The sequence below is a fragment of the Lissotriton vulgaris genome, chromosome 2_1 (assembly GCF_964263255.1).
Source record: "Lissotriton vulgaris chromosome 2_1, aLisVul1.2, whole genome shotgun sequence".
NCBI lineage: Eukaryota > Metazoa > Chordata > Amphibia > Caudata > Salamandridae > Lissotriton > Lissotriton vulgaris.
Genome location: NC_141687.1, coordinates 624756985 through 624772123, shown reverse-complemented (window position 1 = coordinate 624772123; position 15139 = coordinate 624756985). Strand labels below are relative to the sequence as shown.

General features: G+C 49.1%; 1 protein-coding gene across 2 annotated transcripts in view; it reads right to left on the bottom strand.

Moving 5' to 3' along the window:
* Positions 1–12770, bottom strand: part of MACF1 (microtubule actin crosslinking factor 1) — a 1022862-nt gene extending 1010092 nt beyond the window's left edge. For both annotated transcript variants that reach the window (XM_086955743.1, XM_086955745.1), the window contains exon 1: positions 12513–12770. In XM_086955743.1, coding sequence (XP_086811869.1) covers positions 12513–12750 — 238 coding nt within the window. In that variant the 5' untranslated portion in view covers positions 12751–12770. The remainder of the gene's footprint in view (positions 1–12512) is intronic.
* Between the last annotated feature and the right edge of the window lie 2369 nt (positions 12771–15139).

Below are 15139 nucleotides of genomic sequence, written 5' to 3'. Positions count from 1 at the left end.
CTGAGGGAGAGAGACAGAGGGCAACAGACAGAGGGAGGGGGGCGATAGAGGGAGGGAGACGAGAGAGGGAGACCGAGGGAGAGAGACAGAGAGAGAGGGAGACAGAGAGGGAGGGAGACAGAAGGACGGAGACTGAGGGACGGAGACTGAGGGACAGAGACTGAGGGATGGAGACTGAGGGACGGAGACTGAGGGACGGAGACTGAGGGACGGAGACTGAGAGACGGAGACTGAGGGAGGGAGACTGAGGGAGGGAGACAGAGAGAGAGGGAGACAGAGAGAGAGGGAGACAGATAGGGCGAGGGACAGATAGGGCTGGGGACAGATAGGGCTGGGGACAGATAGGGCTGGGGACAGAGGGAGAGAGACAGAGAGCAACAGACAGAGGGAGGGGGACGATAGAGGGAGGGAGACAGACACATACATTTAAAGAACAATAGGACTTAATATGGAAAAAAATGAAAATCCGATTTTGACAATGTTGTAGTGGAAAAATGTAACTAACCCTCCATATTGAGGCTAAGGGAGACGTAAGAGCAGAGGAGAGATAAAAGAGAGAGACAGAGCCAAAAGGAAAAATAAGAGAAGGAGTGGGGAGTAGAGACAAACGGAGAGGGGGAGAGGGAAGAGTGAGAAATAATTGACGAGAGAAGATAGTGAAAGAGGCGAGTGGGGGACATTATTATAGATAAGCACAATGAGGCAGGGAGACAGAGGGCGACGAACAGAAAGAGACAGTCAGAGGGAAGGGGGCAACAGAGGGAAGAGGCGACATAGGGAGGGAGACAGACAGACAGGGAGACAGATAGAGGGAGATACAGGGTGGGAGACAGACAGAGACAGACAGAGGTAGAGAGACCGAGAGAGAGGAAAAGAGAGGGAGACTGAGAGAGAGAGAGAGAAAGAGAGAGACCGAGAGAGAGGGAGACCGAGAGAGAAGGAGACAGAGAGAGAGGGAGACGGAGAGAGAGGGAGACGGAGAGAGAGGGAGACCGAGAGAAAGGGAGACAGAGAGAGAGGGAGACAGAGAGGGATGGAGGACAGAAGGACGGAGACTGAGGGACGGAGACTGAGGGACGGAGACTGAGGGACGGAGACTGAGGCAGGGTGACTGAGGGAAGGTGACTGAGGGAGGGTGACGGAGGGAGGGAGACTGAGGGAGGGACACAGAGAAAGACAGAGGGACACAGAGAGAGAGGGGGACAGATAGGGCTGGGGACAGAGGGAGAGAGACAGAGGGCAACAGACAGAGGGAGGAGACGAGAGAGGGAGACCGAGAGAGAGAGACAGAGAGAAAGGGAGACAGAGAGAGAGGGAGACAGAGAGGGAGGGGGACAGAAGGACGGAGACTGAGGGACGGAGACTGAGGGACGGAGACTGAGGGACGGAGACTGAGGCAGGGTGACTGAGGGAGGGTGACTGAGGGAGGGTGACGGAGGGAGGGAGACTGAGGGAGGGACACAGAGAAAGACAGAGGGACACAGAGAGAGAGGGGGACAGATAGGGCTGGGGACAGAGGGAGAGAGACAGAGGGCAACAGACAGAGGGAGGAGACGAGAGAGGGAGACCGAGAGAGAGAGACAGAGAGAAAGGGAGACAGAGAGAGAGGGAGACAGAGAGGGAGGGGGACAGAAGGACGGAGACTGAGGGACGGAGACTGAGGGACAGAGACTGAGGGACAGAGACTGAGGGACGGAGACCGAGGGACGGAGACTGAGAGACGGAGACTGAGGGAGGGAGACAGAGACAGAGAGAGAGGGAGACAGAGAGAGAGAGGGAGACAGAGAGAGAGGGAGACAGATAGAGAGGGAGGGAGATAGGGCGGGGACAGATAGGGCTGGGGACAGATTGGGCTGGGGACAGAGGGAGAGAGAAAGAGGGCAACAGACAGAGGGAGGGGGACGATAGAGGGAGGGAGACAGACCGGGAGAGAGACAGACAGAGGGAGGGAGACAGACAGAGGGAGGGAGACAGAGAGAGAGGGAAACACAGAGAGAGGGAAACACAGAGAGAGGAAGACAGAGCGAGGAAGACAGAGCGATGAAGATAGACAGAGTGAGGGAGACAGATAGAGGGAGGGAGACACAGAGAGGGAGACAGAGAGAGGGAGACAGAGAGAGGGAGACAGAGGGAGGGAGACAGAGGGAGGGAGAGGGAGGGAGGGAGAGGGAGGGAGACAGAGACAGACAGGGAGACAGAGGGAGGGAGACAGAGGGTGACAGACAGACAGCGACAGACAGACAGAGGGCGACAGACAGACAGAGGGTGACAGACAGAGGGTGACAGACAGAGGGCATGAGACAACGGGAATGAGACTGTGAGACAGAGAGAGAAAGGGAGACAGAGGGAGGGAGACAGAGGGAGGGAGACAGAGGGAGTGAGACAGACAGAGGGAGTGAGACAGACAGAGGGAGGGCGACAGACAGAGAGAGGGGGACAGACAGACAGAGGGAGGTCGACAGACAGACAGAGGGAGGTCGACAGACAGACAGAGAGAGGGAGACAGACAGACAGAAGGAGGGAGAGTGGGGGGGAGAGAAAGGGAGGGATAGAGAGGGATGGAAAGGGAGGGGTAGAGAAGGAGGGAGAGAGAGAGAGGGAGGGAGAGAGAGAGGGAGGGAGATGGAGGGAGAGAGACGGAGGGAGGGAGAGAGAGTGAGGGAGACAGAGATGGATGGAGAGAGATGGATGGAGAGAGAGGGATGGAGAGAGAGGGATGGAGAGAGAGGGATGGAAAGAGAGGGATGGAGAGATAGGGAGGAGAGAGAGGGAGGGGGAGAGAGACAGAGGGAGAGAGACAGAGGGAGAGAGAGGGAGGGAGGGAGAGAGACGGAGGGAGGGAGAGAGAGGGAGGGAGACAGACAGAGAGGGATGGAGTGAGAGGGAGAGAGACAGGGAGAGAGAGAGAGGGAGAGAGAGAGAGGGAGAGAGAGAGAGGGAGAGAGAGGGAGGGTGAGTGAGAGGGAGGGTGGGAGAGATAGACAGAGTGAGTGAGACAGAGGGAGATAGAGAGAGGGAGGGAGAGAGAGAGGGAAGGAGACAGAGAGAGAGGGAGGGAGACGGAGAGACAGACCGAGAGAGAGAGAGAGAGAGAGAGAGAGAGAGAGAGAGAGAGAGAGAGAGAGAGAGAGAGAAAGAAAGATGTGTGTATGCCGGGTCTGGTGGCTCAGCAGATGAAGGCATCCGCTGAAGAGACCTGTGTTCAACCTCATGGTCAAAGTTTTTTTGTTGCTCTAGCCCCACACCCCTCCCTCCCTGACCCCGCCCCCACCAGTGCGGCCCTCGGCCACAAACCACACTGTAAATTTGGCCCCTGAGAGAAAGTTTGTGAGTACCCATGCTCTAGAACCGCATCAACCTGATTTAGAATGTTTTTGTTTTTTTCCGGTCATTTTTAGTTTTCCCTCTGTTTTATTACTTGCCAGGTGTCTGATGTTGCGCCTCACAAGATTTTTTTCTTCTCCCTATGGATTTCTTTGTTTATTTAAGCTCTTTGTCTTATTAGATTTTTTTAAATGTATTTAATACTTGTGCTCAATCATGTCGGAAGATGGTGATGAAGTTAAAATGTTGCCCCCCCTGGAAACATTTCTGCGGATGCCCATGCTTAGAGGTGTGACTATATCCAAGGTCAGGGTGAAAGATTCTTGGAAATTTGTGAGAGCATTCTATGATGTGTTGGGGGGAAAAGTAGAAGTGAACGAGGAATTAGAGATATGCCTCCAGGGCTTCTAGAGGCTAGACATTCTTTGGAATTCATTCTTCCTACTAGATTGTATTTCTTTGAAAGGGATCCTGGAACCTAAGCACATAATGATCTGACCAGATTAGAGAGGAGGGAGGATTCACCTGATTGTCCAAGGCACTAGTCAAAATAAGATCTAACGTGTGACCAGCAATATGTGTAGGGCTAGTAATTTTCTGAAAGAGCCCTAACATCTTAGATCTGAAACAAATTGTTGTGTTTCAGAGTCTGCAACGAATTCTGCATGGAAGTTAAAGCTCCCCACTAAAAGAAATGTATTAAAAGCAAGCACATGGGGGACAAGGCATTCCATTAGTTAATGACTGAAGTTTTGTTTTGGGTCCTGGAGGGCGATAAACTAAGGCACCTTTCCAAGATTCTCCTGGTGTGACCTCTCTATTAAAGATGCAGACCTCTACGCAATCCTCAAAAAGGATATCCAAGCAAGGGACTTTACCCGGGCTGCAGAAAGTAATCGCGACTCCGCCCCCTTTCTAGTCTCTCTACCTAGTCTAAATGGGGTATATCTGTGGGAATGGCTATGAGGAGGCACGGTGTAGTTGAGGATTAAGCCAGGTTTTGGAAAGGAAGCACATGTCAGGTTAATGGGTAGTGATGAGGTCCCATATCTCAATTGGGTGCTTAGGGAGGGAGCGAACATTACAGTAAAGGCCTTTAATCAAAGGATGGGTTGTGTCAGAGTCAATATGTTGTTGTTCACTTGGGGGTGGGTATGGATACTCACTGAATGACCTTGATCCTTGATTGCAAGGGGGAGTGGCATAAAGTAGAGTGGTGTTGTGTAGAGTGCAGTGGTGCATAGTAGATTGGTGTAGAGTGCAGTGGAATAGAATAGAGTGGTGCATAGTAGATTGGTGTAGAGTGCAGTGGAATAGAATAGAGTGGTGCATAGTAGAGTGCAGTGGCGTAGAGTAGAGTGGTGTAGAGTAGAGTGGTGTAGAGTGCAGTGGCATACAATGCAGTGACGTAGAATACTGTGGTGCAGAGTATAGTGTTGTAGGTTGCAGTGGCGTAGAGTAGAGTGTTGCAGAGTAGAGTAGAGTGGCGTAGAGTGCAAGGACATAGTGCACCCTGCCATAGCAAACTGCTTTTGTTTTTGGAAGAGAGAGCAAGAAACCTGCTCTCTCTACCAAAAACCAAAGATGATTGCTTTTCCACACGGGGACTGCATCTTAGCAGCTCCCCATGAGGAAAAGGAAATGCCGGCTCCCGCAGGAGGCGGGGAGCCAGCGGGACCGGGGTGAGATTGGGAACCCCACCACGGTGCCCAACGGAGAGGACCAGCCCCAGGGGATAGGGTCCCTGGGGCTATTAGTGGCCTGGGAGGGGGGCCGCGCGGCCTCCCTCCCCAATTAGAAATAAATAAATAGAGAAAAGGCCGGCCCCGGGGGTTGGGGTCCCCGGGGCCGTAAATGGCTTGAGGAGGGGGGCTGCGTGGCCCCCTTCCAAATTTTTCTTGTAAAAAAAATAAAAAGGGGTCAGGCCCTGGGGGATTGGGTCCCCAAGGCCAATACATTGGGAAAAGAAGGAGGGAGCCACACAGCCCCCTTCTTAAAAAAAAGACCGGCATCGTGCGCAGGCCCTGCCCCATCCCTGCAGCACTCTGCAAACACACCCCCAGGCGCGTTTGGAGATGGGGAACTAATTACCCTTGAATACTGGGGTCCCTGGGGACCAACTAGACCACCAGGAACCTCCAGCATGCGCCAGGGAGCTGCGTTACAGAGAGGTGTTCTGAGGCCATGCCCCTTTTTACACCTCTCCGCAACGCAGCTCTGTGGAGCTTAATGGAGGTGCCTAGTGGGCTAGTTGGCCCTCAGGGACCCTCAGGATTAAAGAGGAATTAATTCCCCAACTTAAAACGCGTCTCAGGGCGTGTTTGCAGGCATGTCATCTCAGGCCCACCCCCTTCCTTCACCATTGTGCAAATGCGCCCCCTGGCGAGTTGTAAGTTGGGGAATTAATTCCCCTTCAAAACTGAGGGTCCCTGAGGGCCGAAAAACCCACCAGGTACATCCAGTATACACCAGGGAGCTGCCTTGCAGAGAGGTGTTAAGAGGCCCCGCCCCTTTTAAACTTCTCTGCAACGCAGCTCTGTGGCGCTTACGGGAGGTACCTAGTGGGCTAGTTTGACCCTAGGGACCCTCAGGATTCAACGGGGTTTAATTTCTCCCAAATTAAAATGGCCACAGGGCGTGTTTACACAGTGGTGAAGGGAGGTGACAGGGCCTGAGGTGGCATGTGTAAACACGCCCTGTGGTGCATATTAGGTTAGGGAATTAAGTCCTCTTTAATCCTGAGAGTCCCAGGGTCCAACTAGTACACCATGTACCTCCAGTAAGCACCACAAAGCTGCATTGCAGAGAGGAGGTCCGAGGCCATGCCCCTTTTTACACCTCTCTGCAATGCAACTCTGTCTCACTTACTGGACATACCTGGTGGGTTAGATGGCCCCCAGGAACCCTCAGGATTCAAGGGGACTTTATTCCCCAACTTAAAACGCCCACAGGTCGTGTTTACAAAGCAGTGCGTGAAAAAGATATGCGAGTGAAAATAATAGTGTGTAACTAAGTGCAAATACTAAAATTGGAGAACCGGGAAGGAAAATTATTTATTAGATACCTCACGTGTTTCCAAAACTTAAAACCAGTGCGGAAATAATGGTAGGTTTAACAAATAGCTACCATATACAAAAGGTCAACATGTTTCTGCAGTAAATGGACCCCTAATGGTATCCACTGCTTTCTTCAGGAAAGCAGTGGATACCATAATTTCCCTCCCGGTTCTCCAATTTTAGTATTTTCACTTAGTTACACACTGTTATTTTCACTCACATATCTTTTTCACGCACTGCTTTGTAGTTATCAGTCCATGGTTACCATCCTGAAAACATTCCACACACGGGGGCACCCACTTTGTGACATCATAAGTGTCTGAAAGAATGCTCTCCTTGGTGCGAGGAGGCCCAGATGATGACAAGGGCGGTACCGGACATTAACTGATGGGTACTCTTTCAGAACATGGGAGTATCCTACTGAACCTATGGATGTTTTGGTATACTGTATAATATAAATTGGAATTGAGTTACACCACACACATTGTGTCATAGACTATTTTGTTTAGACCCACAGATACTTTTTGTTGTTTAGATTGTCTTTCTTTGGAGGACGTGTCTGTGTTTGGTCGTTAAATTATTTCCCCTGGGACCCTCTCTGTAAATAGTTATTGTTATGTGAAATTAAAGAGACCTAGGAAATCCATGCAATGCTGCTTTCCTAGCTGAAACAATGGAAGAGGGGTCTCTTCTCACCACATTGTCTCTTTAAATATGTAAACTAAATAAAGCAGGAGTCTCTGGGCTCCAAGAATACGTATTGGGCTAGCATGGAGGGGTGAGCTCAGAAATGGCACATGGGGTGGACTGATTCATTCCTATTCTCATATGGAAATAGCCTACCAGGTGCTTCGTCTCTCACGTTCACATATGTAGGGTGCCAGTCTGGCTAGGGCTTGAGCCATGACCTGAGTAGGGCTAACCAGGCTGGGTCTTGTTTGCCTTTCGGAGCCTTCAGGCGCTTGGGAGGGTCTTGTGGCAGGAATCCTTGCTCAATATTTTGCTCTCCTTCAGCCTAGCAGGCATAGGCAACATTTGTGCCTCTAAAGATAGTGTAGTTCCTGCTCAGGTTGTCTACCGTGATTGCTCTTCCACCTCCAGACTTGTTCATGAGGTTTCATAGTCCAGCAAATGCTTCTAATGTCACTAACTTCCTTTCTTGCCCATTGGGAATCATTTTACTCTTTCAACAGCATCTCGGCTTTTACATTCTGCAATATAGATTACTGATGTTGGAACCTGCACTTCCTGGTTGGCTGAAGGAATGCACCCAACCAGGCAGAACCTACCCGCTCCCATCAAGAGCAGCTATATACACGCGCTGTATGACCTGTGCTCACCCTTGGGTACCTTGGCACTGAGCTGATAGGCTCATCTCAGAGGCAATGTGTAAAGTAAAGGCACAGTAGTTACTTGCGATAAATACATTCATCGGCACAAAAGATACTTCTCACAGGATGTATGTAAATAACGTTTGTATTCAAAACACATATTCAGTCGTTATAACATGATCATCTACTTTTGGCATAAAGCACATTTGGAAATATTACTAGCAGTAACAGGCCCACTTATCTAGTTATGATATCAATAGCATTCCAACTGTGGACAATTCCTAATCTACCCCCACACCCCCTCACAGAAAGAGAGAGAGAGCACCCTAATGCATTGCGACACGCTGTCCACCCCATACCCAACCTATCAATCCTGATAATACAGTTCCACAGAGTTATAGAGTACACCCTACGTGACAACAATGTCAAAAGTATGTACATACAAGAAACTAGAACACTTTTTAGCAGCACAGAGGGCCAGAGCCTCGCAGGTAAGCCCAATGTCAAATGTATTGTGCTTTTGGCATGAAATCAACTTGTAAAGTGGCAAACCCAGCCAGTGTTGTGAATCACAGGTGGTCCGCTGACTCTCACTTCCACCCACACACTCAGTCTGCACCGCACCACGGTGCAACTGGTATCAGCCCAGTCCGCACAAAACATTCTTGTACCCATGCGCACTCAGCACCCAAATGCGTTGCTACTGGTACCCAGCAGGTCAATGGATAACACCCTGCAGACTCCATGACCCCAGACTCCCTCCACCCTCTGGTTCACCCTGCTTGCCCTATGCCCCCCGGATGGAAGATAACTAGCCGGTACTAGGCTGCACGCGGCCTAGTACCCTGGACAAAGTCACAGTTAGTATCGCCCTTGGGAAGCAGGTAAGGATATGTAGCAAGTATAATTAGGAGGTAGATGTTATCAAGGGGAGTCTTGCAGCCACTCGGGTAGTTCAATCACAGATCTCAAAACACAACAGAGTCATGCAGCCTCTTAACCTGCTCCCGACCGTCTCGTAGCGTTCCTTCAACCCAGTCAATCTCTCTCGCTAAAACCTGGTGACAAGATGGCTTTTGGAGGGGCCAGGTGTGGAGAAGGCAGTTGGTCCACCGTAATGAGGGTGAAAAGGGGAACAACCGATGAATGGGGAGTAACAAAAGGGAGTCTGTCAATGGGAGGAGGCACCCCGCCAAGTACACGTTGATCAGGGTCATGCCTAGGCAATCCGGGCCCTGCACCTGGTGCACGTAGGTATGGGTCGCACCAGAATTGTCAGGTCTCAAACACAAAGAGTTGCAAATTTTTTACCTCCCTGGAAATGAGGCACAATAACAGGTGCATGTTGAGATGGGTTGCACAAGGCAAATCCAGTCACACACAGCGAAGAGTTTCAAATTCGATACCTCGTTGAAAATTAGGCATAACGTCCGGTGCACAATGATGCAGGTTGCACCAGACCAGTCTGGTCACATGTACAGCTGCAAGTTCAGTGGAGCCACATGAGGTAGAATGAGGCACTACTATGGATACAAACCCACCTCTGCGGGTCGCACCCTGTGAATTGGACACCACACACAATGAGCATGCAGTCAGCATTTTACACAAGTGAGATGCAGCACAATCAACGAAAAGGGCCATGAGGGGTCCCGCAACTGTTGAATCCACTCACCACCAACAAGACGCTTATGAGTGTCAGGGTCCCTGCGGTACAGAAACCACACATCCCAGATGCGGACAAGATTTCTAGGGCTCTGCACTTGACAATCCGTTTTCCAGGCACAAGTCTTATTTCCACGCTGCGCTACCAGTTGGGATTCAGTAGCCGATGTGGGCGCTTGAGAGGGCACCACTCTCCAGATAACACAGTTAGAGGGTGTAGGTCCCTCACAGGAGATCTTTGATGTCCTTGAGATCTATGGAAGAACAGGAGGCCCACTGACGGGCTCTTGGAGAGGGGAGAGGATGTAGCCTCTTCGGTCCTGGCCAGCGACTATTCAAAAAGGGCATGCGGCCCCCTTCAAGGGCAGTAATCCTCCATGTGCACAACAGAGTCCCCTGGCAATGGGCACCATGCAGTCCGAGTTTTCTGGTCATACATCCCCACAAGCATATCTTACCCTTCGCGGAAGGATGACACCAGTTGTTATACTATTGTGTGTCTTTGCGGTTCGGGGTGGTTTAAGGGGTTACCCTATTAACCATAGATATCTCCTTAAATTGTAGGCCTGTCTGCCGTGGGGCTGTGGAATGTAGATCTTAATCTTTGGTGGTGCCATGATCTCACCCCAAGAGGGTAAGTGTCAAAACCTCTCTCTCCAATCTATCCCATCTGGCCCTAAAATGGCAGAGGTCTGTTGTTCTAGTGGTATGCCCATGGTTTATGACCGTCGCTGGGGAATGCACAGATGTGTTCCCCTGACCTTTTGTGTCCACTGGAGCAAAGCACCATGGCACACAAGACTCTTAGAGCATAGAAATGTCCATATTCTATAAGTGGCATTTCTAAGATAGTTATGCCAAAAAACTCTTTACCACTGGAAGAAGTTTGGCATGGCACATCTATTGATAGAAAACATCATGAGGCTGCTACACTGTAAACCACTATTGCAGCCCAAAGTAATGTCAACCACTTTCCCATGTAAACCTATGGGAAGAGCAAGCCTCATAGGTAGTGAAAACACACAGAGGTATTCCTCACTGCCTGGTCGCACGTGCACTAGTACACACACAGATCTGCACTGTCAGGTTGGACACAAAGTCCCCAGCACCAAGGGGGCTAGTGCCCCTGCCCGAGTCTGCCACCGCAGACTAGACACAGGATTAACTGCGACAGCAGGGAGCACACACAATTACGGGCACCACAGGTGCGGGTGCACACATACAGCGGCCTGCAATGGCAGGCTGCTAATGAGTTTACTCACGATGGATGCCAGTACGCACACACCGGTCTGTGATGGCGGACCGGCCCAAGTTTCAGGACATTGAGTCAGCGCCACCTCCAAACACAGGCAGGAAGGGTGCATTCACTTTCACACTATGAGAGAGGAGTTGGCCTAACAGCTAGGGTGGTCGAGCTCGAATCTGGAGAACTGGGTTTGAGTCTTGGCAACGACGACGCTGAACATCCTGTGATTCTGGGCAAATCACTTCATCTCCCCGTGCCTAACAAAAATGAAGGTGTCCTCGTGTAATGCAACTGGTGCTAAGTAAAGCGCTCTGATCCCCAATTCGGGTCAAGTTTGCGCTATATGAAACTCCGTAATATAAAAAAAAATAAAGAGAGAGTGCCCAGAGGCCTGATGCCACACAAGAGAACCAGCAAAACCCAGGTGGAAAAAAGCAAAACATTTTTAGGGAAACGCTACCTGACACGTATCAGGTCTAACAACTGAATACTGCCCTTTCTTGGCGTAAATGCACGTCAGCCTGCTACCCTCCTGGATAGGTGGGTGCTATTTAATCATTTAGAGTAAATTAGAATTCCCAGCGAATTACAATTACAATTTGCACTTCAACTCAATCACACCTTCTCCGTCACACTGCTAGGTGTTGCCCCCCAAGGCAAGATAAGAGCATCTCTCTGGTCGCTCTGACATGGCATCAAAATACTTCTCACATAGGATCACAACAGATATACCTCTGCCAGCCATGCCCTCCACGGGGGAGTGTGCTACCCATCAGATAATGCGCCTCCACGCCCCACCCACAACGGGGTATGAAGCGCTATAATAATGCTACAATACAATACCAGTACAACCCCCTAGGAGCAGACATTACTCTGTTGCTCTGGCCTGAGCTGCTGCTTCCCAGTGCAATCAGACTCAGCAGGAGCACTTTCTGAGCAGCTGACCCAATTCAGCATCATAAACCAGTCCCGCCTGAGCCGATTGACCCTGGCATTATGATAACCGCCCTGCCTGTGCTGCTGTGCTGTGAACTGCTGTATCCACATAAGAGTCCTGACAGCACAGCATCAGCCTGAGCAGCTGTTCCCAGCATAGGAGCTCCGTGCCGCTCCTTCCAGTACAGCTCCATGGCAGACGTCTGACCGGAAGGACCCCACTATCCAGGCAGAACAAAGCTCAAAGAACTAGGCAGCCAAACAGCATTTGTTTTGACGGCCGTTCATTGACACCGGCATAGACGGGGCCCGGGGGCCGGGGCGCAGGTCTTTGAAGGGCTTTCGGCCCTCAGGGGTGTATATTCTAAAGTAGTGCAGTCTATAAAGGGGGCAGTGTGTAAAGGGTGCTGTGTGAAAGGGGTGGAGTGTGTAAGGGGTGGGGCTGCAAGGGGTGGAGTCTGCTCCAGGACAAGGTGCTGAAAGGGGGATGGGTTCTTCAGAGGGAAACATTTCCCATTCAGAAGCTCAGTAACCATGGCAACTAGAGGAATGCTTACTCAACCCTCAGCGTTCCCATGGCGACGTGGAGACGGCTTCCATCTCTTGGTCTCTTTGGGCAGACCGTTTCCTAGGACGGGGGGATTAGGAGGTTAATACATGATCTGACGGCGTTTGAGGGATGGGGGAGGAATTTGGGATTTCGGGGATGTGTTTGCGGTCATAGGAATCCAACTCAGGGCAGCAGTGGATAGGCAGCAAGGGCACAGGCCTGGAGTCCAGGAAAAGCAGAAGAAGCCAAATAGGTCTGTAGGACAGCTCACTTGGATGAGCGACCCCTCCAGGGCCAACATAGTCTTTCAACAACCTTCTGAGATCGAGATGGGTACTACATGTGCAGGCTAATCAGCTTGTGGTGGGTACGATATGAATATGTAACACTTTTAGCACCATTCTTACCTGCCACTCTGACCACAGCCCGCTCTGCCGGGTCCAAGACCGAATCCTGGCTCTTCCTCTTCTTCTGCTCGTGTAAGGGCAGGTTCCAGGGCAAGGTGTCTCCAGGTGGGCATGGCGACAGGCTCCCTGACCGCTCGCTGCGGTAGGACCGCTCACTTCGGTAAGAGCGCTCGCTCCGGTAGGACCGTTCGCTGCGGCATGACCGCTCACTGAGGGTCTCCTCATCTGAGGAAGACATCACCCAAGTGTTGGAAGATGCAGGTGGCTTGCAGTGATGTGGATCTAGGAGGAAAGAGAAAGCTACGGTCAGGAGGATCCGATTGGCTTCTAACATGACTTCATCACCCAGAGTGTTCCGGGGGCTGTCCAACGCCATGCCCCGACTTAACACTTACTGCTCGACCTTTTCTGCAGGTGCCTGGAACATCGATGTTTATCGGACAGTTCTCTGGGAGTATAAGACATTTGCCTTTGGCACCCCAGGGACTCAGGGACTATTGTACTAGTCACTGGTTGTCCATTATTTGAGTACTGACTGCCCAAAGGATAAAGTGGGAGAGTATTTAGGGTTTCTGAAACTTTGGATACAGTATGACACAAAGTAATTATATACAATATAAGTCTCTGGCGAGTCAGATCTGTCTGTCTGTCCGTCCATCTGTCCGTCCTTCCTATATCTATCTATCTATCTATCTATCTATCTATCTATCTATCTATCTATCTATCTATCTATCTATCTATCTATCTATCTATCTATCTATCTATCTATCTGTCTGTCTGTCTGTCTGTCTGTCTGTCTGTCTGTCTGTCTGTCTGTCTGTCTGTCTGTCTGTCTGTGGGTGAAAGAGCTGTGATTCAGGAGAGTTGAAGCCTCGTCTCAGTCAAGATGTTCTTTCTTTCCCTCCCAGCATACATGATATGCACTTGTTTTAACAAAAGGGGTTTAACAAAATTAGGATGCAAAGAGTTAAATTAGTACAGTAAGGTAAAATCACATTCAAGAGATCTCGTGACTATTAGGAGAGTTGTTTCCTTGTGTAAAGTAATTGTACGAAGCACTCTGTGAGGCAGTAAAAAGTGCTTTCTCGTGTTCATTTTGCAGTAATGTGGTAAGAAACTTGAGTAATAAACATGTGAATATATGTTTATTAGGACAGTTGCTTTCAATAATATGTATTGTTTGGCCACATTTACTTTCACTTCCTTGGCATGAATGTGTGTGTCTTTATTCACAAAACAAAATGCAGAATAGTACAACAAAGGATATAAACAAAAAAAGGAGACAGTATCAGCAGCATCTCATCGAGATATGCCCTGAAATATTGGTTTAGAAGTGACTGCTGCAACTGGAAGCTTCTACTGCTGGAAATAGCCTTAAGAATAGGACCCAGCATAGGATGGCAATAGTGAAAACATGAAGGTGCTCATTTCATGTAGGTGGTTCCTAGTGGTCTGAATGTTTTAGTGGCGATCCAACCATGGTTTGTGTGCACCCACTTCACCCATTCAAAACCTAACACTTTCTTCTGCAGACAAAACTTCCTTCAGTAGCCAGTATTGTCTTCAATGCCCAACGTCATGTTCAAATCTGGATATTTCATTCAATATAGAACACCAATGTTAGCGGTTTCAATTCCTTAAAAACTTCCTTTCTATTCCTTTCTAAACTTACGTCAGTCTTCAAGACCCAATATTGTCTTTTAAACACAATGCTGTCTGTATCGCCATATCCAACATCATCCCAAAATCCAATGCTTTATTTATCTTATTCACTAGCAGAACCTTCTTCAGCAGGAAAGACATTTCTTAAACCCCAATGCTTTCTTCAATATCCAACAGCATCTTCAATGTGTATGTGTGTGGTCAACACCCTTTACTGCCTGAATAACTCAGCATTCTTTGAAACCTGACACTTCCTTCAAAACATAAAATCTTCAACATCCAGCTTTGCTGTCTTCGGTACACAACTCTGTCTCTGTGTCAGCAATGTCTTCAGAATCCAATTCCATCTTGAAAAGCCAAAGCTTTCTTCACTACACTATAGTAAACACTATTACGTTACCAAAAAAACTATACAGCCTAATCAATATCAAATTGTGCGCTACAGATTCTGATACAAAAAACCACCCACCTGTTGTAAGTTCTAGTAAAATATTCACACTGCTTTTTGTTTGTGGTCGATAATCAAGTGAATTTCCTTTTTTCAAAGCTCTCTGATAATTATCAGTCCCGATGATGACCCACAGGCTTTAAGTGTCATCAAGGTGGGAAAGGTGATGTATGTGGTGGAAGAAAGGCATTAGTTATTAGGATTTTGTTGCCATTAGTCTGTTTGCCCCAAATTAATGTGTTTCTCTTACCACTAATTGGAGTTATCCTCCATATGTTTGGTTTCTAATTGGTTCACAATCGCACAAACACTTGAGCACTGCACCATATCCCAAAATATTTGTGGCTATATTGTATGACATCTCACAATATGTAATGATCTAAAACTCGTTCTATAAGTATTGATTATTGATTCAATTATTACATCGCTTACCTCTTGGGAGGGTGTATGAACTTTCATTGGTTTTTAGAAGAACCACTATTTTTGACAAACAGTTATTTAGTCAGGTTCTCTACAG